Raw genomic sequence first — 26,713 nt, 5'->3', positions numbered from 1 at the left:
ATGTCTGTTCTGGCTTCTTAGCTGTTTGGTTTTTTTTTTTGTCTTTTTGAGACGGAGTCTCGCTATGCAGTTCAGGCTGGCCTTGAACTCACAAAGCTCACTTTGTAGCCCAGGCTGGTCTCGAACTCACAATGATCCTCCCACCTCAGCCTCCTGAGTGCTGGGATTACAGGCGTGAGCCACCACGCCCGGCTCTTTATTTATTTATTTATTTATTATTTATATACTGTTAAGTTAGCTATTAATTTGGAGCTTTTCTATCATATCAGTATTGTTAATTTTTACAGTGAAGCCTGAGGCTACCACAGACGGCATACAGTTTCTTATAAATTGCAACAATTATACAATGATTATATAGTTAAAAGTTATTTGTGCTTTTTTTATCAGTACATGTTTGCTGTACATGGTGCTTACATTCCTTATGTGGAGTTGGTACATGTACACAACTTATTGTATTTTCTTGTCTCATCCCCTTTCACTCCCTTCCTTGCTATTGTTCAGATGTTCAGATGTTCAGAATCTCCATGGGGTGAGTCTGCCCTCTGGTGTCAGTAAAAAGTATGAAGGTTCCATTTTCCTCCATTCCCAAGACCTTGGCCGATCACCACCTGCTGGAAAACAACTTCGAACTCTAGCTGGTGGCTTCAGATACCACAGACATATTTGGTGTCTTTCTTCCCAGTCTTTTTCTGCACAAATGAAATCCTAACTACAAATTTGTACTTTGAGCAGACTGGAATGATTGATTTCTGTCTGTTAATGATTTTCTACACTTTTAGTGCTTCTGTGCTATGCTGTTTTAAATAGCAGCATGATTCATAATATTTATCATAACTGAGTTAGTGTAAATTATTCAGTGAACAGTAGTTCAGTACTGACCCATTTCTGATGATTTCCCTGTGGATGAATGCCTGGAAATGGAACTGCTGAGTCAAGATAGGAATGTTTTTAAATGCTTGTATATTCTCCCAATTAGCTTAATCTTGTATACCCTTAGGAAGAACTAAGGGAAGTATAAGGCAATTCAAGCTTACTTTCAGCAAGTGGATGGCTATCAGGGTATTCTTCCCTTTGAAACATCTTAGAGCAGAAAAGGAAACAAAGTCATTTGAGCATTTTGACACTTCCACTCAACACTGGCTAATATTTTTGGCCATAGCCATTGGTTAGTTTCTGAACTATAGAAGGAACCACCCTAATGCAGTTGCTAAGAGATATTTTCAAAGCAGAATCAGATAAAAGTGATTGAGAAGTAAAACTCCCAGGGGCCACAAATACCTAGATTCCTTTAATCTATCAGGATCCCACCAAGGACACTTCTCTCCCAGATTCCCTGAGTCTCCCTGCCCTCAGGCCTTGTCCAGTTGTGACACTGTGCAGTGGACCTGTGAAGCCATGGAGGTGGTAGTCATTTTGCCTTGTTAAACAGAATGGCTACGTCAGCGCAGCTTACTACCCTCCTCCCCAACGCTGACCCAACTGGTAAAGAGCATGGTTCAACCCAGGTCTGTGAGTGTTCAGAGAAGTCCACTTTGTCAGCCACACTCCAGCAGTGAGTCACCTAGCATTGTGGGTGACTCGGGTATCTGAACCTGCACCCTGTTTCCCAGAATACTTTGGAGTTACTTGTCTGTGTCCTCTCAGAGTCTGCACCTTGCATCTGGCTGCCTCACTCATAACACAAACCAATCCGAGTTCCTTCTTTTTTTTTGGAGATAGGGTTTCACTATGTAGTTCAGGCTGTCCCTTTGTAGCCCAGGATGGCCTCGAACTCACAGCCATCCTCCTGCCTATGCCTTAGACTGCTGGGATGACAGGATGCACCCCTGTAACCGGCTAGCCAGCTAGCCCTGATAGTCTGTTCTCCACTACACTGTGGGTTCCTTGAGGGTTTCCTCTGCAGTGATTTAGACAAGTTGCAAAAAGTCCCATACTCCTGGCTTTTCACTGGTGGGGCAGCACTATGGCGACCCTACACAATGCTAAAAGAAGTTGATGGATGGCAAGCCTTTGCAGGGCTCGGTTTCTTCACCACAGAAACCTGGCTGTTTCTTTGCACACTAGTGGGTAACCAGAGCCTGCACTCATTGTGCAGGTAATGGGTATGGGCCAGATGCACACCACCTCCACTAACATTCACAGTCGCACCATCTCGTTCTTGCTCCTGAGGTTGGTGCAGATAAGTGAAAGGTTCTGTTTCCTGCCAGGTGGCTCTGGACCTGTGGGAAGACTTCAGTCTTTGCCGAGAGGGGCAGAGAGAATGGGTCATCCAGAAGATCCACGAGTCCCAGTTCATCATTGTAGTGTGTTCCAAAGGCATGAAGTATTTCGTGGACAAGAAGAGCTACAAACACAAGGGAGGCCGCCGCAGTCCGGGGAGAGGGGAGCTCTTCGTGGTGGCCGTAGCGGCCATTGCGGAGAAGCTCCGCCAGGCCAAGCAGAGTTCAGCCGCAGCGCTCAGCAAGTTCATCACCGTCTACTTTGATTATTCCTGTGAGGGAGACGTGCCCTGCATTTTGGACCTCAGTGCCAAATACAAACTTATGGACAACCTCCCCCAGCTCTGTGCCCACCTGCACTCGGGAGACTGCAACGGCCAGGAGGCGGGGCAGCACCCGGGGCCCGGAAGCAGAAGGAACTACTTCCGGAGCAAGTCGGGCCGCTCACTCTACGTCGCCATCTGCAACATGCACCAGTTTATCGAGGAGGAGCCCGACTGGTTTGAAAAGCAGTTTGTCCCCTTCCGCCCTCCTGCAGTGCGCTGCCGAGAGCCGGTCCTGGAGAAGTTTGACTCAGGCTTGGTTTTAAATGATGTCATTGGCAAGCCAGGGCCAGAGGGTGATTTCTGCCTAAGGGCTGAGGCCGCTGTTCCTGGGGCCAGTGTGCTACCTACAGACTCGCACCTGCAGCCGGAGGGTCCTCGTGGGGGTCTGGACCACGCTGCCGAGGCCCAGGCACCTCACGATGGGGTCTCGGCGCTACAGCCCCTGCTGCTTGCGGTGAAAGCTGGCGGCCCCTCAGATATGCCTCGGGACTCAGGCATCTATGACTCCTCCGTGCCCTCCTCTGAGATCTCTCTGCCTCTAATGGAAGGACTCTCAGCTGAACAGACAGAAACATCGTCCCTGACGGAGAGCGTGTCCTCTTCCTCAGGCCTGGGTAAGGTTCCCTCGGGTCAGATTCCTGCCACACCATTTAAACTCTACAGTCTGCCAAAGCATGTTTTGAATTTTGGTGCCTACTTCTAGAGAGTGAAACCTGATGAGAAGAAATATTACTTCTTTGACAGTCTTAGTGTATCCCAGGTAATGGGACTGTTCAGGTGTTGGAGCTACAGAAATACTGATGCTAAGTTACTGTGAATTGCCCAGACCTGGCAACGGGTATTACATGGCGTACAGAATGTGTGCTACATGGCTTTTCTGAACTCAAAAATATTGGGCTACTAAAACACATTTAGGGGGCTGGGGATTTAGCTCAGCGGCATAAGCACCTGCCTTGCAAGTAGGTGGTCGTGAGTTCGATCCCTGGTACCGATTAAATTTTTTAAAAAAAAGTGTAAAACACATTTAGTTCCAAGGGTGTTGGATAAGGAGGTATGTCTGAGACTGATAGTATGTCCCTTCTCCTTGTTTTAAAAGCCGTATTTATTGAACCTGAAGTTCATGGGTGAATTTTTTCTTTCTCCTAGCTCAGCACAGACCTATTGATAGAAGGGCTAACCTGGTGTGGTGACACATGCCTGTAATCCCAGCACTTGGGGAGCTGAGGAAGGAGAATCACTTGTGATTTTTGAGGCCAGCCTGGGCTACACTGTAAGGCCCTATCTGAAAAAGAAAGGTTCTTGTAGGAGGATCTGTTTGTTTCCCCTGGGAGCCCCAGCAGCTTACTGTCTCAGCCTGTTCCTTCCTGTGCCTGTGACTCACTGGAGTCCTGCACCCAAACCCTGGACCCTCCAGGAATCTGTTAAGAGCATGGAATGCCATATCTTGAGCTGGTTTGATGCCTGCCTCATTTGTGCAAAGCCCAAATTCAAGTACAACACTTTGGTCTTAGTGTCTGGCACAGTGAAATGCAATGACTGTGTGGCAATGTCCTGTCTTCTTTTTCAGGTGAGGAGGATCCTCCTACCCTTCCATTCAAGCTCTTTGCATCTGGGATGTGCAAAGCAGAACTTGGTTGCCACAGCTACACTGATGAATTCCATGCGGTTGCCCCTTTGTAACAAAACAGAAGAGCCTAAGCATTGCCACTTTAGCTGCCACCTCTCTGATTCTCCAGCTCATCTCTGTGGTTGCATCACCTACTTGGAGCTGAGTACTCATACAAGGAAATTTAGGGTGAAATTCTGGCCAGGACTTGGTCCCCAGCCCCAGCTTTCTACCAGCTATCTTGGCAAAGTCCCTAAGACCATATACAGAACTCCGAAAGGCAGGTCGAAGTCCAATAGCAGCTTTCTGGGTTAGGTCAGGCCTCGCATCAGAGCCTTCTCTAGCAGTAAAAGGAAACAGAGAAACAGAAAAATACCTGCACTGATTGATCAGACTTAATTGAGCTCTTCATACTTTGCCTGTTTACTTTTGGCTATTTTGGTTTGGAGTGCTGGATAGAAAAGACACTTCTAAGTGTCATTATAGCCACAGAAATCAAAAGCCGGTCTTGCCGGAACCCATGTCATATTATAGATGTTTCTATCTTATTTTGATGTGGAACTTACAGTGCTACATGTAGTAAATAAGATTTGGTTAAAGATAAGGTGATTGATTATACCTTTCTAAAAGCGAATCTATGTATTACACAGTAACGTGGCTGGCCGAGGTGGAGGCACAGCAGGCTGGCGTCTTAACTGTTCCAGCTCAGCTTTCCCTTGATCTGAGTGGGCAGCATGTGGGGGCCAGAGCTGCCTATCAGGTTTCTCTGGGTTACACTGACTGTGCTGCAGCTCCTGTGATGGAGTCTGAGAGTTTATTTTAAGAGACTATTTCCCAGCTGAGCCGTATTATTGAAAGTTGCAGATCATGCTTCAGTTGCCTTGTGGTCTAAAGCTGTGTCCTGAATATCAGACATCAGAATTCACTGAAATGCAACAGTGAATGGAGGTGGTGGCCAGTAATCTGCTGAACTGGTTTTGACTGAAGACAGGCCTGTTTTTAAGATGATAGAAAGGTGGGAACTATCATACAAGTAAATGTTTTATTTTTGTGAATGACTTAAAAAAAAAAAAATTTGTTTCCAAAGGGAAAATATTTGTTCATATTCCATTTGTTTAACCGATGTGTAGAAATGTTTTAGTCTCCTAGGTGGAAGCCCTTGTTCTCCCTGTCCCGTGGAGCACACGTGAACTCTCTATAGGTGCTTTTGGATTTTTGGTGGCCAGGTTTCTCAGCATTCAACCCAGTTTTCACTCACATTAAAGGAGGTGCTGAAAAACATCTCAAGGTGGAGTGAAATGGGGGAGAGGACAGGACTTTGCCTTCCAGGCACATGCTGAGCAGGTGGAAAAGGGGAAAACTTGCGCTTTTACTGGAAAGAAGAGGTTTTGTGTGTACTTTAGATGAAAAATGCCCTAGTCCCTGTTCTGTAAAGGCAGCTGGCAGCCGTTGGGAGAAGAACGTGCTAGTCTGTTCTTTGGCATCAAGTTTCCTGCAGCTGCTCTGAGGGAGGGACAGTGAACTGGAAGACTCTCCCCATAAAGCAGGCATTTTGGTAGGTGAGGGATGTGCTGCTTGTTACCATGCTCTCCAAGACAAGTGCAGACTTCTGTCTATCTATAATGATCTTGTGGCTTCATCCTCCGTGTACATTCTGTGAAAGAGATTGTTGGGTCTGAAATTGCAAACATACAAAAATCACTTAGAATTATTGGAGATTTCCTACTGAGTCCAAGAGATGTTTTATGGGGGCTGGGGATTTAGCTCAGCAGCATGAGTGCCTGCTTTGTAAGTAGGCAGTTGCGAGTTCGATCCCTGGTACTGATAAAAAGGAAAAAGACCAAAAAAAAAAAAAAAAAAGATGTTTTATGCCCTCAAAGGCATCAGACTGCTGGAAGTACCTACAGATGTTATCTGCAGGATCAGGAGCAGCAGCATTTACTGGCAGGGTGTGGGCAGAGCACTTAACTCCATGGATTCATGTGTTAGGAAAATGGCAAGGAAAAAAAAAATTGCAAGGATAGAATGCTAAAGGTGATATGTAAGATTGGATTTAAAGTTTGGATTCTTTTTAATTGGTACCAGGAATCGAACTCACAGCCTCACACCAGGCAGGCACAGTGCTGCTCCAGTCCTAGAGTCTGCATTCTTACTTTGAAGTTTTAGTATATCTAATTAACAAACCCAAACTTTGAAATAATGAAAGTACAGTGTGATTACCTAACTCAGAATACATGCACTCTGACTTCCAGGGTTTGCCTCATTGTGCTGGGAGTGGGAATAGTTCTCTTGGAGATTAAGGCAAAACATCTGTTCCTAGCAGAGCTACATTTTTAACTCAGAAAAATGTCACAGACAGTAGACATGATAAGATGGAATCCAAGAAAAAGTTCTGCCAAATACAGGCTTTAGATTCTGAGGAACCAAGAACTAGATTATAGCAACAATTTCAAAGACCTTGATCTGAAAATAAATAGCTAATGAGCATTTTTTTTTTTTTTGGTTGATCTTGAAAGTTAATTATAAGGATAAGTTTAATGGTGTTCTCTGGAAAGGAAACCGGGGCTCTGGAAAACTAAGACTGAAGGCAGGGAGGTAGTTTTTTCACCTTCATTAATGTTTCCCAGAAAGGATTTTGCATCAGATGCTATCAGGTCTTCTAGGAGAGTGATTGGGGCAGTTAAGAGCCCAGGTGGGTGTGCTCTTCTGTGGAAAGTTGGCTGCAAGAAGCAGACTTCTTGATGGACCGGCCTAGGCGCATGGCAGGCGGGGTTTTCTAGAGGTCTGAGACCTGGGCTTTGAGGCACACAGATGTTCAGAAAGAGTGACAAGTCATTCTAGTACAGGCCCGGGTGTTGGTGTTTGGGTTCAGACTCCACTAGGTGATACAGTATTGTGAGCTGAAAATGAGATTAGGTCACAATAAACAGTTTTGTTGATATGCTATAAGATAATCTCACAAAGTTTTAAAAAAGTCTTCAGAGTCACATATTGGAATAAGTATAGATATTTCAGTTCATGTACATTTGTCAAAGTTCAGTTGCGCTATTCAAAGCAACAGTTTTTTGGTTTTGTTCTTTACCAACCCATAATCTCAGTCTTCTGATTTATGTGCAAATAAACAGGAATGTATAGTAATATTTCTCCAACGTAGGATGACATGATTTGGAGAGTGTTTTTTTTCCAGCATTGAATATTTTTTTCCTTTAATAGAAACAAAAAAGGAAGAAAGCTATTTTATTTTTATTTTAAAGAGAATAAAACCAAACAGAATAAAGCCAGTCAAAATAGAAACAGTGGAAATGGTACATGGTAATAGGAAATCAGCAATGGCTACCATAATGCCTCTTCTTCAAAATAACTACCCATACCATCATACGTAAAAACAGAACAGAATAAAATCAAACAAAATGAAAATGATACAGGACTTCAAAAGATAATAGGAAATAAACAATGACTACCATAATATATCTTATCTTGGAAATAGCTACCCATGCCATCAGATATAATAAAAATAAAACAGTTTAGCAAAACAATGAAAATGATACAGGACTGTAAAACAAGATGACAGGCAATTAACAATGTTAATCCATCAGAAGGAAATCCCTCACAGTTGCTGTATTGCATATTGTTATCCACTAAATAGATGCTCACACAACTAACTGGCTTTAGGCCTGCGAAGCCAATCAAACCATACAGGCATTAAGTGTTTTTTTTTTTTTTTTTTTTTTACTTCTGTGGCCATCATCAGCTGGTTGCTTTGGGTAGGGTGTCCTTGGTACTTCGTGTCTCCCAACCTGTGTGCTGGCTGGCTCACAGGAAAGGGTTGGCCCTGCCCACAGTCCCACTGGCTCACAGGAAGGAATTGGCCTCTGCTTGGTTCTCTTTCCAGGACTGCTATTTTACTCTTGATGAAGAAATGACATAATTTCCCTTCAAAAGAAAGAAAATCCTGCAGCCCCTGGCCACCACAACATTCTTAGGAAGAGAGAAGTCACACTGGCTTCACTGGAGAGGTGGGCATTGCCAGTGTGAGGATCACTAGGCCTTTCTGTGCCTTCTGGGGCCACCAGGATGGCCAGTTATAAGGAAGACGGCTGTGTGACAATGGATGGCAGTGACACATCTCATCGGCAGGGATGACGGGTGGTGAAGCTGTGGCAGATCGAAGAGTGCCTTTGTATCTTACAAGAGACTGCAGTCAGTGTGACACATTAGTTATTTCCTAGTATTCCGGTTTCTCCAAAGAAGATGAAAATTTTATGTTAGATATCAGCAACTAAATTTAAAAATACTTTAAGTGAGTTCAAGACCAACAGAACACAAGAGATAGACCTAGTTTGGCCCAGTGGCTGCTGGATTGTGACCGCGGCTTGAAGGTTTGAAATCAGCCAATCCATAATCATTACAAATGCTGGCTACTGTCAGAAAATGCTATTGCTAAATGCAGCCGGTTGCCAGATTGTTCACTTTATCTGTCATGCAGAGAAATTTCGTGAGATTCTGAAATGTACTTGGAATGTTTTGATTGCCTCTCTTACATTTTGTGATGCTTTTTTAAATTTTTATTAGTACATGCTTACATAATGTCATGTTTTAAGAAAAAGGCAAATTAGGTGCTGCTTTCAAAGTCAGATTTATATTCTAATATAAAAGAATAGAATGCTTGAAACCATTCCATTTAAACTTCACAGCCTGTAGCCTAGGGCCTTATTTATAAGTTAGCTCTTAACGTAATTTTTTTTTTTTGTCTTTTTCGTTTTTATCGGTACCAGGGATCGAACTCACGATTGCACACTTGCAAATCCCCAGCCCCTAACATAATTGTTTTTTAAAATGGTTTATAAATTTGAGCTTAGTCCAAGACCTGTTTAAGAAAAGAGACATTTTGGAAAATAAGGCAGAAAAAATAGTTCCACTTGGGCCATGAGTTTATATGACCTTCTGTTTTAATGATTGTAAGTTGATGTTTCAGAGGTATGAGACAGTAGACACAGAAAAACTCTCTCAATGTTGCGAAAGCAGGAGTCCCATAGGCATTGGGTCGCCCTGCCATATCACTATCAAGGCGCAGGGTGGGAGTGAATAAAAGGAAGTCAGACTTTAAGCTGATAGCTTTGATTCGGATTTCAGAACACTAATGCGGGGCTAGCAGGTTCCTCCCTTATGTCAGGAGCTGTGCCTGAAATTGGCCCTGACGTGTGGCTGTGGGTGAGATTCTAGATTTTCATTCAGTGAAGGAGATTTTGTAACCTACTCTGTGGATCAGATAGCTCTTACTATCTTCCTTCTAGAAATTCAAACCAGCTTTCTTTTGTTCAGGGTGTGGTAGAGAAAGAACAGCTGGTCACCTTCTGTGTAGTTAAAACCATAGTGAAGTCATCCCACTGGAGTTTTTAGTTCAGTGGTAAATAATCCCGTCCCCCTAGCCATTCTTCCTGGCTCTTGTTTTCCAGGGTTTTAACAGTTTTCCCTGTTGTTACTCATCTTCACTCTCAGTTTCAGTGCCCAGACAGAAACTCTGGTGCCTTGTTCACATCGGTGCCTTGCAGCAGCCAAGCTCAGAGTGGGACTCTAGGGAGTTTCCTGTGTGCCTGGCTCCCCTTACTTGGTGGAGACAAAACCGTACTTCACAGTGCTGCGTCACTGACGGTCGTCTGGAGGATTATTAGGCGGCCACATGTGTTTCCCTTCTTCCCAGTCCTCCCGCAGTTGTCCTTTCTCCTATCCTGTGGTTTATTTTCCCTGCTGACAGTGATCACTTGGTGCTTACTTCTGCTGTGTTTATTGTTCTGAAACTTCAGGATATTCAAGACCAGCTCTTACCTTCTGAGCGGCAGCTACCCCACCCCCCATTTTTTGGATTGTGTATTATCTAGAGATGTGTATAATTTTTATTTTGAGACTCATGGTATTGTTACTTTAAATGTAACCACTGGTGAAGTGAGAGCAGCCATTGCTAAGTGCCACCTCCCCATTGCTGTTTGAGGGGATAATTTGCAAGCATGTTGGTATTCCCCAGTGAGACCCTCAGGGCAGTTTTGCCAGTTGTCTTCTCCCCACCCTTTGGTTCCCTCCTGAGGTTCATCTTGGACTGTGAGACACCCCCAAGAGCTTTGCCATGTTCTAGAGGCGGAGCCATGGTGCTCAGTTCCGCAGGGACTCGCTTTTGCACCATCAAGATCTGACAGAAAGGAGCATGCATATCTGATGTCTATACCATGTAAAATGTCAGTCAGGAAGATTCCAAGCAGTCATGCCCTTTGTGCAAGAAGGAGACATAAGTGGCTGCTCCCACATTTAGGCAAAAAATTTCCATTGGCTATCTTTAATGTGTTTGTCTGTTATAAAAAAAATTCTGGTTTTTGTTTTGTTTTCTCCCAAGAAGAAAACCGTGAGTCTGGACAGCAGCAAAAGCTTCTGTGAAAACCGAATGTGTTCATTTAGAGAATAAGTAACAGATTTTCACTACTAATTAAAAAATTTCACTGTGGAAATTTTCACTGGGGAAGCTCCCTGTGTTCTCTTCCCAGGGGAAAGCCTGTGGGACACAATGGTTATTGGTGTCATTGTTTCCGTTTCATTTTTAAATTGTTCATTTGTGGGATTCAGTGAACTAGTGACACTGACAGTGTAGCAATGTGCTGTATTCTTACATTGAAGATGTTATAAGGTATGATTTGTGCATAACTGTAAATAAACGATAGTAAACCATAGCCAACACTCACAAGACAGTTTTGTACTTTAGAATTTCTGAAACAAATAAAATGTTTTAAGACTGAGGCTGTCTATTACTTAAACACCGAGCCTGTTTCCTACCTGGGGTTCTAGCGCAGTCGTCTGAGGGCGTGGCCTCAGGATGAGAAGAGAGTATTTGAGGAAATAGGGAACCCTGCTGCCCTAAACCACTTACCTGTCCTCCAGTGGGCAGCCGGCAGTCACCTGTGGCATCTGGAGGCTCTGCAGTGACAAGAAATTTGATTCTCAGAACAAATGAACTGAACTAAGATTTTCAAAAAGACACTGAAATTTGGAAGCCACACAAATGCTCTTCTGCCAGGCCTTCCCCACCTGTGTGCTCATTGCTCTACAAGGTCACTTTTTGGTGCCTGTCAACTTCAAGGTCAGTTTCCAGGGCTGCTGCTGTCTCTGTGACCTGTAACTGTGGGACAGTGGTCCTTGGCTGCCTATCAGTAAAATGGGCCACATGTTCTATTTCAGAGGGTGCTGAAGTAAACTATGTGATAAGGGTGAAGTGTGGCTGGAATAGCCGGTGTAGTGGCCCATGCCTGTAATCTTAGCATCTGGGAGGCAGAGGCAGGAGAATTGCAGCAAGTTTGAGGCCAGCCCAGGTGAAAGAATGGAAGATTTTGAGGCCACCTGGACTACATAGCAAGACTCTGTCTCAAAAAAAAAAAAAAAAAAAAAAAAAAACCCAGACCACAAGTGGCATATGTCAGAACACTCAGGTATGCAAGATAGAATCACAGATGTTAAACAGCAAGGACACGAAATAGAAGCCCTTTGGCTATTAAAAAAAGGATGTAGTCTATTTGGGACTTAAGTACATGGTAAGATTTTTAATTGGATTTTTCTTGTTTCTTCTCATAAATCCCCTGATATTGTTATGTACAACTTGTCCTTTTTTGGGAGCCAAGGGAATGGTTAAAAAACAGCTTTATAGCTGGTTGGGGTGACACAGATGTGTAATCCTGACACTGGAAGGCTGATGCAGGAGGATCTCAATTTGGAGTCCAGCCTGGGCAGCTCAGTGACTTAGACCTATCTCAAAATAAAAATAGGGCTGGGGTATACCTCCGTGCAAAGGCCCTGGGTTCAGTTCCCAACACTACATGTAAGACTTCTACCCCCCAAACTTCACCTTTTTGAGGAGGAAATTCCACCCAGTTCTCGTCTCTCATATTTGCCTATCCTCCATTTTTCCCTGTTTACCCGAGACACTGCTGCTCTTTTCACCCATTGATCCCTGTGTCACGGTCTCTGTTATTTCTCTTTTCTTCAGCTCATATCTGAGCACCAAGTGTTTCACATGCATGGCCCTGAGCTGCACAGGTATGCTGTCCCCACTTCACCGCAGCATGGCCTCTCCTACTCCTCAGCTCACAGTGGGCAGCCAGCGCCAGAGCGCCTGTGCCCTCAGTTGAGGTGTGGCCGGGTCCAGATAGAGGTGGCCTTGAAAGTCTCTCTCTGGTCAAAGGCAGCGTAAAATGGGTGGTGGCAGAAGGGAGTGACAGGCACCTCTGCGTTTCAGCATGGTTGCTTCCTGTGCCAAGCACCCCCTCCCTCGCCTTCGCCTCATGTGGAAGGAACTATCGGATTGAGCTCTTGGAGCCCCAAATTGAGGAGCTCCATCAAGGGTGCAAGCAAGGAACTGGCAACCGGAGGCTAAAACGTGAGTCAGCATCATTGCTGCCAAATGAAGCTGTGTACACCACCCCTCTGCGTGGCTGAAGGGGCAGGAAGAGCTTTAGGAAGCACACTGGGCCAGGGACACGGCTCAGCTGTGCAGCACCTGCGTGGCAGGCACATGGCCCTAAGTGTGATACCTGGTCCGGGGGTGGGGGAAGCAACACAGTGACTTGGTTCATTGTCAGCAGAGTTTGTCTTTGAATAATGAGAGTAAACCTGGTTCAGAGCTTAACATCTTGATGTGAAGAATCTCAGTTTAAAGTTTTAATAAAAATATTGATTAAATATTTCATTAACAGTTGTAGCTGGTCGTGTTAGTAGGGAAAATCGTCTTATTTTGTGTTTTGAGGCAGGGTCTCGTTATGTAATCCAGGCTGGTTTTGAACTTGTGGTGCTCTTACTGCTTCAGCTTTACGCATGCTGTGATTATAGTCATGTGCCACCATAGCCAGCAAAAAACTCTTGGATAACATGAGAAGTCCTGATTTTTACCGACATACTAGGAAGTGGAGTCAGCCAGGCGAGCTAGTAGACATCTGTAATCCTAGCACTAAGCAAGCTGAGGCAGGAGGATTGCTGTGAGTTTGAGGCCAGCCTTGGCTATATGTTGAGTTCAAGACCAGGCTGAACTGCACAGCAAGACCTTGTCTCAAAAGAAAACAAAACAAGGCCGGGAATTTAGCTCAAGGGCATAAGCACCTGCCAGACAAGCACAAGGTAGTGAGTTCAAACCCTGGTACAAAAGAAAAAAGAAAACAAAACAAAATAAGGGGGTTCTTGCAGTTTCCAAAATCTCTGGGGCCTTGTGACAGAAATGCCAACTTTATTTGTGGTGTAAGGGCCTTGTGTGTGGTTAAGCACTTGGGCTTCCATTGGGCCTCTTGCTCTAGAAATGCTAACATTACCTACAGGGAGCAAAGACCAGCTTCCTCTTGCGGGCTTTAACTGGAAAACATGTCATTTTGCAGGCAATGAGCTAAGCAGGTGGTAGGAGGTCCAGCGCATGGGTTCCTCAGTAAATGACTGTTCCCGACTCCTCCCTCAGCCTCCCTTGTCCTTGCCCACTGGAACAGGAGCGGAGCCTGGGGAAGAGGGTAGAGATGACACAGACTGCAAATGCAGCCAGGGCCTTGGGAATTAAGGGAAGGTAAGGCAGGAACAGCGAGCCAGCTCCCTGGCGTCTCTCTTCCTAGTGGGGACATTGTACCTTACAGGTTAGCACCATGAGTAAGAAGGGGCTTTGACCTTGTGATCCTGAACTTAGATCTCAGTCTGTATGGTACTGTTTAGGACTTAGTTTTCCCATCTGGGTTACTAACAGGGCAGTTGCAAGGCCCAGATGTGAGGCCAGGTGCGCTGGGCACAGAGCCGGCCGCAGTTAGCTAGTGCCGATGGGAATGTAGTCTCGCAGAGATAGGCTGAAGGATGTGCGGTTAGGCAAGGCTTCCCTGCCGTGTCTCCTTCCGCTCTGGGTACTGATGGGCTCACTAAATAGGCAACCCTCGAGGTCTCATTTTACCAGGACACCTGGGGAAGGTGGGTACCTGCCTAGATGTCACTCCTTGCTTGAAGCCACCAGTGGTCCTGGAGATGACATGGCCCTATGCTTAGTCCCTTTGCTTTTTCCTTTTTTTTTTTTTTTTTGGGTACTGGGGATTGAACTCAGGACCTCATGCTTGCCAGGCAGGCGCTTATGCTGCTGAGCTAAACCCCAGACCCTCCTTTTTGACCACACCAGACTGTTTTGAGATTCCTCACTCCAGGTTCCTGGTCACAGTGTGTTTCTTTTGCCTGGAACACCGTCACACCTCTGTCTGTCTCTCCTTTGCTTTGACATCTTCCCTGGCCAGTGTCCACCGCCTAGTCTAGGTCCTGACACGTGTCTCCAGGACTGTTTGGTTTTTCACTTTATTTTCTTGAGACAGGCTCTCAGTCTAGGCTGGTCCTGAACTCACCATGTAGCCTAGGCTGGCGTCGAATTTGGGGCTATCTTCCTGTCTCAGCCTCCAGAGTGCTGGGATTGCAGGTGTGTGCTACCATGCCTGGCTCTGGAGCATTTATCTCATCTACCAGTATGGGACAGATAGATCTGCTTGCTGACTAATAAAATGGCCTTCCTTGTAGACTGGCCTCCCATTTGGGTGGATTTGCACACTGCTGCTTTAACCAGTTTGGGGCCCCAGCCCTCCCTCCAAGCAGTCCCTGGGGCAAGCCCCCAGTGGTTCCCACCAGGTATTGTGAGGGTAAAATAGGCAGGGGATTGCTCAGGGCCTAGAACAGGGCAGGTGCTCAGAAACAGCAATGTTGGTTTTAGCTGTCATCACCATAAGCAGTATCAGTTAATAGTAAAGAAAGATAGATTTCTTGGAGGAGAAAGCTGCAAAGTTGAAAGAAGCTCCATCCCTTTACTAGGATTCTCAAAAGGCTGCTAGGCTGCCCACATTCCCCCCACCCCAGTGTCTCATCTCTGGGCCACTCTCCCCACATGCTGCCTGCCACCTGTAGGCAGGATGACAGATCCTTGCAGACACGGTTGTTGATTTGTGACAGCCCCACCCATCACAGTCTCTGGTGTGCACCCTCCTCATTCCCCTCCCAGGGCTGTGTACTCGGTGACAGCTGCCTCCAGGACGGCTGGTGGGGACTGGAATCCCGAGGTGTTTCCTAGCCCAGGGTCTCTGTCCTCCCCAGCACAGCTCAGCCTTGCATCTCTGCTCTTCCTCCAGCAGAGTGGAGACGATTTGGCCTCCAAAGAAAGAGTGCTGTTCCTAGGCCAGAACAGTAAGAATAGCACCTCCTCTGCTCCCCTGCACGAGGGCTACACAAGCTAGGGCCAAGCCATTTGCCTTCCAAGAATGTGTGTGTTTTGGGGGTGTGATGCAGAGTACCGCTAACGGCAGAGGCTGATTGTCTCTTCCCAGAAGTCCATATCTAGGGTTTTATAGCTCTAGGAGGTAACCAGAAGTGTGTATTAAAGCTTATTGTGCTTTTCATCACCACACATCTTGATACTGAGAAATGAGATGCAAAAACAAGTACCAACAGGGATCAATTATAAGAGGGACTAATTATAATAGATGGCACTTTCATTCGCACAGCAGCCTTAACAATCACATGTAAAACAGTTCAAGACAAAGGAAATGTGTTAAATAAAAAGGATATAAATCCAGTATGCCAGTGGGTGGGTTTTAGCTTACTCTTTATCTCTCTTGGTATACATAATGTGGTTTTTTTTTTTGTCTTTTTCCTTTTTATTGGTACCGGGGATTGAACTCACAACTGCCTGCTTCCAAGGCAGGCGCTTATGCCACTGAGCTAAATCCCCAGCCCCTATTTAATGTGTTTTAATGAGAAGTATTACATAGAGGATTTTTGTTTGTTTTTGTACCAGGAATCAAACTCAGGACCTTGTGATTGCCAAGCAGGCACTTAAGCCAGAGCTCCATCCCTGGCCCCAGAGGGGTTTAAATGTATGTGCACACACAGTAACTCAGCAAGTGTCCAAGGAACAGTGGGCACGAATTGGCTGGGCCGGTGGTCTCCTGCCTTGATCTCAGCCATGTCTTCCATGCTGCCCCAGCCCCAGTCTGCAGCTTTCCAGTGCACTGTCAGCCAGACTCATCAACCTGCCCCTCTTCCACATGGGGTCTCACAGACACCACAGATTTCCCACAGAAGGGTTTGGTGAAGTGCCTACCTTGGTCCTGCACCATCCGTCTTGCAGATTTAGGGGGAACAGCTGAATTCAAGAACCGACTACTTCAGAGAGAAGAGGTGGTTGACCCCTGGTGCCCTCTGGCCTCCTCATCCTGTTTCCTGCCTATCCTCTCCACTCTGGCACCCTTTGTGTGTGTCATCTCCTCTGACAGACTCCCAGCTGAGGCCAGGAGTCTTCTCCCTCCCTTCCCCGAGCCAGCTGCAGGGGAGCTGGGATAACACTGTGGATACACTGACGCGTTGCCAGCCTGTGCAGATGTCCTCTCGTTTCTGGAAACCCTGAGTTATAAAACAGGAAGTCCAGGTGTTTACCTTTAGTAATAATAAGAAGGCACATTCTTTTGGCTACGTACAGCAGACACCCACTTCACCCTCTCCTCTCTTAGCTCCCATCTCACCATGCCGAAGCCTGGTCGTTTCTGGCTTTGTGGCTCAAGTTTCACCTTGGCCACCAAGACCCCGAGGCTTTGCTCTCCCGAGGCACCCACCCTGTGGATTTTCGCAGTGTGGCTGTGCTGCCCTGCCCCTGGGCTTCCACTTTCCCCTGCTGGGTTCCCTCCTCGTCAGGGCTTAGCCTGGGCTCTCCTCCAACAGGCAGCTTCCCTTTGCCTGACTAGTGTTCTTCCCAGGTGTCTTGCCATCTTGTTCTCCACTTGCCCACTGAGGGCCCAGACTGTTAGGAAACAGTTCCCACTGTTCCCCATAGCCCAGCACCATGTACTGCATCTGGCATGCCCTAAAGTAAGTGTGCAGTTGGATCTAAAAGGAAGAAGGCTTCTTGGATGAGTCTCCCTGGGTAGAACCTTGAGGGTGGAGGTGCCTGCTGAGTTCTGGGTATAGGAGAAAGTGGCAACCCCTTGCTTGACACTTACTGATCTTAATTATTTAGTGAGCATGGCTGGCTGCAGTAGGGGCCTTTCACAGGAGGTTGCAGAAAGAGTAACAGAAGGGTTTTTTTGGCAGGGCGGGGTGGGGGAGGCAGAGACTGTGTGCCTGAACACCTTGGAAATGGGGAAAACTGGCAGGAGCACTGCTGTTTCCAAAAGGGAACCCGACCAGTCATGAGGCACTGGGTCTCAGGTCAAGGAGCCCTCTTGAAACTGTAGAGGAATGAAGCTGCAGCTGTTGTAAGGAAAAGTCAGTCTGCTCAAGATGCTTATTTCTGGCCCAAAATGTGGGCTGTAGGCCAGGAAGAGGCCAGCCAGCCCCGAGGCTGAGCACATGCAGCAGCAGGCAGAGGTGGCAGGGAAGAAAGTTCCAGCTGGGTCAGAGCAAGTTTTGGATATTGCATGCTGTTCCAGGGCTGCCTACCGGCAGGGGGACTCCACCTCAACCCCGGGTTAGGTCCTCTCAGAGCCCTGCTGCCCCTGCTTCTAGGGACCTGGGCACCTTGGGCTGGCAAGTGGGTCCAGCTGTCACCTCCAGGGTTTCTCTGCTGTTGGTCAGCTTCAATGTCTTCAGCTGGGAAGTGGGGCCCACACAGGCCCTGCCCTGCTGGAGTCCTTTGTGAATGTTAAATCTGTTCAAGCACCTAAAATGCACTGGAAGCATTTGACTGTCAGAAATAGGGTCGCACTTTCACGACAGCCCACTAACCACAGTCTAGATCATTCTTTATTCCTGCTTTCATGAGTCCCTGGGGCAACAGGTATTTATCTGCCAGTGAGTGAATGATCGCAGAAAACAGTTTTGGATTCCTACCTTTGGTTTGTTTCCACGTGTGTGACACATGCCACAGCTGGCCTTCATGGGCTCAGGGACACCTACAAACCCGCGGTCACTGAGAACCTGCTGGGCGCCCAGGCTTCCTTCAGCAGCTGGTGAGTGGCTCTTTCCGTCATCTCCACAGCCAAGGACGAAGGGGCAAACCTGTCCCTCCAGAGATTAGACCTCAGCGATGGTGGGGCTCCCACGGGTAAGCTCTGGCCCTAGGCCGCCAAGGGGACAACTTACACCCCTCCGGTCACGAGTGTCGCCAAACTCTTTCCGCGGGTACCTGTCCCTCCAGGAGCCCCTGATTTCCGGCACGTTTTCGGCCGGGGAGAAGCAACCAGGGTCGGTGGCGGCACCCCTTCCCCGAAGACATCTGAGGACGTCCTCGGGGCCCACTGCCCTGCCTTCTCAGGGGAGGGGAGACGAGGGCAAGGCTCGGGAAGCCAGGGCGCGCACCAGTGGCCACCTGCGCGGAGCCCCAGTCGCCGCTCGTTCTGGCGCCGGCGGGGGTCCGGTCCCGCCTCCCGCCCACGTGGCCCGCCCGGCCCGCCCCGCCGCGGGGAGCCGCCCGGCCGCCTGCTCCGCTCCGCCCGGCGCTCGCAGCCAGGCCACCGAGCTAGCAGCCGGGACGCGAAGGTGAGTGAAGGCGGCGACGCCACGCTCCTGGGCTCGAGCCTTGCCTCCGCACCCTTCCCTCCCCGCCGTCCCTTCCCGTAGCCCGCGCGCGCCCAAGCGGACCCCACCTCCTCTCGGAGCAGCGCGCGCCCCAGCTCGCTGGGCGCACGGGGCGCACGGGGGCGCACGGGCGCAGGGCAGGTGGCGGCGCCCGCCCGGACCAGCCGCGGCTTCTGCCGGCGACGCCGACTGGGCTCCGGAGAGAGTTCCCGGAGCTACTTCCGGGGAGGAGGCGCCACCTGTCCTGCCCGAGCGCCTTTGCCTCCTCCACTCTGCGCTGGGTCGGCGTCGCCTGGGGCGCTGTCGGGGGCCGCGCTCTCGGGACTCCAGGCCGCCGGGACCTCTGGCAGCGGCCACAGCGCTGAGATGATGGGTGAGCGCGGCGGACGCTGAGGGTGCGGGTGCCGCGTCGCCAGAGACGGTGAGCGTTTGCTAGAGATGGGAAGTGATTGAGCCAGACAGAAATGGGTTTCTCTGGGCCTTGCTGGGGTGGAGGGCCGCGCGCGGTCCCACCCTCAGCGGTCCCAGCGGGGCTCGCTTCTTGGGGAGGGAGCGGGTTTTTCCTAGAGGACTTGATTCTTTGCCTGGACCAGGCTTGCCTCCTGGCACTGAGGAAGGCGGTGAGAACTCCGGCTGCACCCAGCGACTTGAAGAGGAGAACTTTGTGGTCTTTGTCTTAACTGTGTGGTCTTGTGCAAGTTTCGTCGGTGTGACTCAGTTTCCTCATCTGTAAAATGGAGATAATAATAGTAGCACAAGGCTTAAAGGATTTTGTAAGGTTAAAGTGCCTAATATAGCGTCTGGTATAAATGAGGTAAATCTGCCACGTTAGCCGCGTTTGTCGCGGTTGCTGACATCTGACTAATGGTGCGTCCACCTCTCTGACTCCCCAGCGCTAGGTGTGTGCATGAGCTGCTCTTTGCCTCGCTCTTGCTGGAGATCCGGAGTTATTTTCACAGCGGCGGGGTGGTCCTCCCCTGCTGCCCTGGGGACCTGGGGCTTTGCAGGAACACCTCCTGTGGTTGCCTAGCTGAGTGCACGGTGTATCTTAGAACGGGATTAGAGTTGACCTTTGTCTGGGAACCCGCTGGGAGCTGGGTCCTGGATCTGCTGGAACCTCTGGGCGCGACTGCATGTTGGCCTCTCCCGTGAAGTAGGTCACGGAACCCGTTCCTTCCAGCCTGGGCCCCCACAGACCGACGTCGTCTAGTCCCGGTGTGGCTGTCTGTTTAGGGGCCCAGGGTCTAGAGCTTGTCCCCTGCTCCCCATTCTTTCATCTCCGGCAGATTGTCTCTTGCACCAGTGGAGTCTGTCTGGGCTGCACCTGTTTAATTTCCTCCTTTTTGTTGCTTGTGTCTTCTGTACTCCACACAAAGCAGTGCCAACCCTGGGTCTCCAGGAGTGACAGGAGACACAGGCATGGGAGGTACCCACTGCAGGGAGGCCCCTTATTTTGAGGGCTGGAAATGCTGGTGCCACGTGACTGCGCCCCAAACATGCCTCCTGCTGCAAAATTCAGGTCTGTCCTGACTTGAGAAAATCTGATCGAGAGGTCACTAGGGAAGGAGAAGGCGGTATATGGGATTACAAATAGCAGTCCTATGTGGGGCAGTGTCTTTAGGCTGGGACACAGGTCTCTTGGAGTTGGTGGGGCCTTTTCACTTGGCACCCTCTTTCACCACTTCTTCCCATGTCCAGTGTTTCACCCATCAGCTCAGGGGCTTTCTCTGGCCGCTCTGCCCACAGCAGTCCATCCCCATCAGTTTTGTCATATTCTTCCATGGTAATTTATTCCCAAGATTTACCTGAAATCATTTCTTTTCTTTTCGTTCATTCATGAGGCCATGCTGGGGAGCAACCCAGGAATACTCTACCCCCAGCTGCATACCCAGCCCTTCCTTGTTACTTTTTATTTTGAGACAGAGTCTTGTTAAGTTGCTCAGGCTGGCCTCTAATTTGAGATCCTCCTAACTCAGCCTCCTGAGTGCCTGCAGACCACGCCTGGCTATTTATGTGTTTTATTGTCTGAGAATGTGAGTTCCAAGAAGCCAGACGCTTGGCCTTGCTTACCGCTGAACCCTGTCCCTGCCCAGATGTTCAGAGAATGTTCCTGATGGCAGAAGTAAAGGTGACCCCCTGACAAAGTGTGATGGGGATTTGAGGGCTTTTAAGAGTGGTTGTGTGCAGAAGACTCCATCATCCATCTGGAGCCTAGGAATGAGAGTAACTGTTAAGGTCACTACCTGCCCTTGTGTTTAAGTCTTCTCCAAAGATCTCTTCTAGTTATTGTTACCCTCATCTGGAATCCTTCAATGCAGGCTGGTTCTTTCTCAGGAAAGATTCGGAGGGTGCGGAAGATCAGAGAGTCCGTCCACCCCTCTGATGAAGCCGAGTGTGGCCACCTGGCTGCTGCAGTCCACCACTCCTTCCCCCCAGCTGTTATAGCTGGTCCTTCTCCCAGCACTGTTCACTCCAGACTGCTGTCCCTACCTCTCTGCCATAATTAAGGTCCCCAAGTGCCTGACCAGAATGCGGACGGGGAATAAAGAGGCCATTAGCATATTTCTGAAACATTCAAGGCCATGTTCTGCATGACTCAGATTCATATCCGCATCGAGTGGGGGTGGGGGTGGTTGTGTTTCACTGTGTACTCTAGGCTGGTCTTAAACTTGCAGCAGCCCTCCTGTCTCAGCCTCCCAGTGCTAGAATTACAGGCTTGCCCTTTCATGACTGGATTTTGCTGTAATACCTAAGAAATCTTTGACTTATCCAAGTTTGGGAAGATTTATGTCTATATTTTCGTCTAAGAGTTTCATAGTTTCAACTTTACATTTAAGTCTGATCCATTTGACTTAGTATTTGTTATGAAATAGGGAATCCAACTTCATTCTTCTGTGTGTGAATAGCCTGTTGTTCCAGCACCATTTATTGAACAGACTATGCTTGCTAGGTGTGATGGTGTGTGCCTGTAATCCCAGCTACTTGGGAAGCTGAGGCAGGAGGGTTGCTTGAACTCAGGAGTTCCAGGACAGCCTAGGCCACGTAGCAAGTCCCTGGCTCGAAAAACTACACATGGAGACAGTTCTTCTCCATTGAATTATTCTTAGGGATTTCTTGCTGAAAATCAGTTAACCATTAATGCAGGTGTGCTTTTCACTCAAGTCTGCTCCAAGTACCCCTTCGTCTCTTCCAATGGCAGTACCACCATCTGTGCCCACTTGAGTACAGTAACTTCATAATCGTTTTGTGATCAGGAAGCATGAATGAATCTTCTTTGTTCTTGCCCAACAGTGTTCTGGCCATTTGAGATCCTTCTGAATTTTAGGATCAGCTTTTTGATTTCTGCAGGAGGGCAGCTGAGATTTTGACAGGCATTTTGCCCACTGTGCATCCCCCTGGTGGGAGTTTTGCCCTCTGGACACATGGCTGGGAACCTGGAGTGCCCTCCCGAGCACCGTCCGCCCACCCCAGACCTCTGCATCTTTCTGCATTGAAAACAGTGCCATAATGTGGCCTAGGATCTGAGCGAAGGCTGGTGACCTTGGATGAGACACTGAGGTCTGGAGTTTGTGAACCTAGAGGTGTCTGGCAGCCCAAAGACAGTTGCCTCTCATGCCTTCGGGTGCCTGTGAGTAGTGGGTGGTGGGCTCGGGCTCCGCTCACCCTTGCTGTCGATGTTGCGTGAGGAGGTTGGGTTTCATACGGGGAGAGGACTCTGTTGTGAAGTCCTCCTCTCCCCCAATTTACTGGCATCGTAGTTTGAAGAATGGAAAAGAATAAGAGCAGAATAATAATACCACATCCTAAGAACTGCGATTCCACTGCTGCATGTACTTATGTGTTCCAGATGTAATGCTTTGGCTCAAATTGGAGATTTCATTCTCAAGGAAGGAGAAATAAAACGTGAAGTGATTACATTTGTCTCATTGGAAACCTTGTTTTCCAAACTTAAGGAGCAACCTTGGAAACCACAATTGAAACTTCAGATCCTGGTATACCGCAGCTCAAGTGAGGCACTTTCCCTTTAAACCAGCAGTATTAGTATGTGTGGGGGCGGGTATTGGAGTAATTTCAGGCTTTTTTCCTCCAAAAAAGCCCCCCCCCCCAAAAAAAAAGCCCTTATTTTTCTTCTTTTTTGTGGCACTAGAGTTGATACAGGTCTTTCCATTGAACTTTTTATTTTTTGAGAGGGTCTCACTAAATTGCCCAGGCTGGACTCGAACTTGTGATCCTACTGCCTCAGCCTCCCAGAATGCTGGTATTACTGGTGTGCACTGCCAAACCAGACTGATTTTGTTTTGTTTTGGGAGGGGAAACGGTGATACGCAATAGAAACTGTTTCAAGATTTTCAAAATAAGGTCCTTTGGCTTATTAGAGTCCTGTTACTTAAGCTGTTAATGTTAAGTTCCTGGGGATTTTATTTCCACCCGTTAGTGAGGTGTGTGTGCACGGGAAGTTAGGGGAAAAACACAGTGATAGAACCAGTCCCCATGAGGAATTGCATGCAGAGCCGGGACTGGCTCCTGCCTCTGGCCTGGTGTTGCAAGCCAAGTGACCGCCAGTAACCCTCCCCGCGAGGCATCTCCCGAGGGCAGGGAGAACCATGTCTGTCCTGAAGGGCTCCAGCTTTACAAAAGCTCTGTACAGGCTTGGAAACTCGCGTCGTTTCTGGACAAGTTGCATTTCATCTGTTCTGGGCTGGGCAGGGCCTCCCTAATCTTTGGCCGGTGTAGTGAGTCGGAAACATTGAAATGACTTCGGAGGCCTTTGGAGGACACAGAGAGGGCAAGTTAGTGGAGGGCGTGCAGCAGAGTCGACACAGAGACTCACAGCTCTCATTGCCATGGTAACAAGTGCTGACTAAGGAGGTAGCATATTAACTTCAGAGCGAAGTGATGATCATGGTGCCAGAGTTTATTGAGATCTGTTACATGACAGAGTACGGTGACTTTCACACTGGGTAGGTGTAGACTGTGATCAGAGTGAGTGTAGGGAGATGGCACTTTATGCCTGTCTCGTAGTTCTTTTCTGCCTTAGTCCATTTCTGTTTTTCTTTGTTGTGGTTTTAAACAATGCTTTTACAACCCACTTAATTTATTTCACTAACAGATCCAAGTCTCCTGTTTTAGGCGGATGTAGTGGCTCGTGCCTGTAGTTCCAGCATTCTGGGAGGCTGAGGCAGGATGATTACATGTTCAGTTCAGCCTGGGCAACTTATGATTTAGTGAGGGCCTCTCTCAAAAGAAAAAAAGAAAGAAAAAAGAGCTGGGACTGTAGTTCACTACAGAGGCCTGGATTCAGTTCCCAATGTAGGAAAAAAATCCCCCCCGCCCCCAGTCTACCGGTTAGAAAATACTGTGCTAAGCAGTTCACTGTGTGCTTTACGAGTATTGTCTCATTTAACCCTCACAGTTTCATGAAGTGGGTATAGTCCCCGTTTTGTAGATGGAGACACTGAAGCACAGGGTAGTTTGCCAAGGGTTACACTACTAGTGGTGGTGGGGCTTGAATTTGAACCCAGAAAAACTGAGTCTATTAAGAGTTCATGGTATGTATCTATCTCTTGTAGCAACTGAAGAATAGGATATAGGATATAATTTCATATCCTTGGAAGTATTATATATTAGAAAAACTAGCTACAGAACTGATACAGAATTAATAGCATTTGTTTGAATGCTATTGCTGTCCAAACCAAATGCGTCCACTTTGATGATGGCTTTTGTGAAGTTAGACACATTTTATTTTTCTATGTTTTGTATTTTATTGTTTTTATCTTTATTCATTTGATGATTTGAAATTTCTTTTTTTCTTTGTCTTTTTGAGTCGGGGTCTCCTTATGCAGTTCAGGCTGGCCTTGAACTCACTTTGTAGCCCAGGCAGGCCTTGAGCCTGCAAGGATTTTCCTGCCTCAGCCTCCCGAATGCTGGAATTACAGGTATGCACCACCACACCTGGCTGATTTGAAATTTCTTCATATACAAGTCCTTAGGGGTGATTTCTGATGAAAAAAAATCACTTGTTTTGAATATGATGGAATGAAAAGAAATAAAACTAGTGGGATATATAGCTCTATCTGTCTGTATCTTACTGACTTTCTTGTTGCTAAGACAAAATATCTAACATCTGTAAGTTAAACGAGGAAAGTTTTACTTTAGCTTACAGTGTGTAGAGGTTTCAGTCTGTAGCTGGCTGGCTACAAGAAAGGGCAGCGTATCTGAGGGGCCTGCTGGAGTAGAAACAGCCTATGGCAGAGCAGGCCAGTGGCAGCAAGTGGTGAGCCTCCTTTTCCTTTTTATCCCACCCAGGCTACAAGCCTGTTGGCCTGAGTGGGGCTTCCCATTATCCACACCCAGAACTTTGCTGAACTGATCAGTGAAAGTAATTTAATCTCAGTATTGCACACCAAGTCCAGCCACCTCCAGAAAACCCTGTCTATGAGCGTGTTAGGTACTAGGGCGTTATTTACATAGAAGCTGTAACATTATCACCAGTGGAGGCCTGGTGAGTCCAGTGCGTGCAGCAGGGGCCTGAAGCTGGGCCAGCAGGCCAGAGACCAGGGAAAAGTTGCTGTTGGAGTTCAAAGGGAGCCTGCTGGCAGGTTCTTGATGGGGGAGGTCAGACATTTTCTGGTATGCTTTCAACTGATTGAATGTTCCCTCCTACATTATGGAGAGTAATCTTCTGAATGAGATGTTAACCACATCTGGAAAATCACTTCACAGAAGCATCTAGAATGGTTTGACCAAGTATCTGGTCACTGTGCTTTGTCCAAGTTGACACATAAAGCTGACTGTCTCCGAGACTGACTGAAATGCTGTGTGAGATTGTTCAGGTGAGGAGAAAGGCAGCGGCCGGAAGTGGGCTTGTGATGGTTGGTGCAGGCAAGAGAATGCTGAGAAGACCCTCGCCTCCCTGGCTGGTGGCAGAGCAGGTCCATCCCCGGCTCACTGGCAGTGAGAGATTTGTAGTGCTTAACGGCGTTTCCATACTGATGGAGCACATGTATCGCCACAGTCCCATTGAACTGCAGTGGAGCTGGGGATCCCTGCTGCCTGGTGATGTTGTGAGCTGGTGCTGCTGCGGTGCAGTGTGTTTTCTCACTTGTCATGGCGATATAGGTGCAGTCGGCCCTACCGTGGTCCTGGTGATAGAGAAGACAGCATCTGGAGCCCCAGCTACTCACAAGGCTGAGCCTGGGAGTTCCAGGCCAGCCTGGCAGCAGAGCAGGACTGTCTCAGACAGACAGACAGACAGACAGACAGACAGACAGACAGACGGCTTACTGTAACACAGTGTGTTGTGTTGTGCTGGCGGAAGCCTTGCACATTGCATATTCACCTGTCCTTTGACCGCGTCAGGAGCCCTGTTGAACGGCATGTGCCGCCTGAGTTTATGTAAGTATGTGGGATGTTTGTAGAGGGACACTGTCTCAGGATGCATCCTCGTTCAGTGACGTTTAGTACAGAGTGCAGCATACGTTGGAAGACTGAGGCAGATGGTGTTGATTGTCTTGCTCTGAGCTGAAAGGATGTTTTGGTGTTTTCCTTTAATACCAGAGAGCCACAGGTTCATGGCCCCAAGTGGAAGGAGCTGTTTATCTGTGGCTCATGGATGCATGTTCTGTTCTCTGCCACATTTCCAGCATCTTGTTTGGCACAGATAAATATTGAGCCAGAAAAAGAAAGTCTAGGCAATAAAGTATGATTTGTTTCTTTGTTTGTTTAAGATAGAGTCTCCCTCTGTAGTCCAGGCTGTCCTTTAACTCACGGCAACCCCCTGCCTCAGCCTGCTAAAGTACAATTCTAGCCCGCATCGCGTTGACCTGTGAATGATTATGTACATTTATGTTTAGGAAGATACAAAGCATACATGCTCGTGTGTGTGTGTGTGTGTGTGTGTGTGTGTGTGTGTAAGTAGGGGGAGAGCACAGGAGGGTAGTTGCAAATGCTGCTTGGGCTTCCCCTCCCTGTAAAGCTGCGGGCAGTCCTCCTAATTGCTGCTTGTTAAATTGCTGCGAAATGTTTCC

General features: G+C 47.9%; 2 protein-coding genes across 3 annotated transcripts in view; both read left to right on the top strand.

The window, feature by feature from the left end:
- Positions 1 to 10,933, top strand: part of Il17rd (interleukin 17 receptor D) — a 76,170-nt gene extending 65,237 nt beyond the window's left edge. Inside the window, exons 12-13 of the mRNA XM_003480091.5 lie at positions 2,208 to 3,159; positions 4,113 to 10,933. Of these exons, the coding sequence (XP_003480139.1) occupies positions 2,208 to 3,159; positions 4,113 to 4,225 (1,065 nt within the window). The 3' untranslated portion in view covers positions 4,226 to 10,933. The remainder of the gene's footprint in view (positions 1 to 2,207; positions 3,160 to 4,112) is intronic.
- A 7,654-nt stretch (positions 10,934 to 18,587) lies between these two features.
- Positions 18,588 to 26,713, top strand: part of Arhgef3 (Rho guanine nucleotide exchange factor 3) — a 277,874-nt gene continuing 269,748 nt past the window's right edge. Inside the window, exon 1 of one of the 2 annotated variants that reach the window (XM_063257324.1) lies at positions 18,588 to 18,647. The gene's annotated coding sequence lies outside the window, so the exon portion shown is untranslated. Of the gene's footprint in view, positions 18,648 to 19,090; positions 19,108 to 26,713 lie in introns of those variants that run through there. The other variant, XM_063257325.1, reaches the window with a different exon arrangement.

Source organism: Cavia porcellus, unplaced genomic scaffold (assembly GCF_034190915.1).
Source record: "Cavia porcellus strain 051 isolate PalLab524CR breed Dunkin Hartley unplaced genomic scaffold, mCavPor4.1 scaffold_10, whole genome shotgun sequence".
NCBI lineage: Eukaryota > Metazoa > Chordata > Mammalia > Rodentia > Caviidae > Cavia > Cavia porcellus.
Note: the sequence above shows the minus strand (reverse complement) of the source record. Positions and strands in the feature narration are given on the sequence as shown.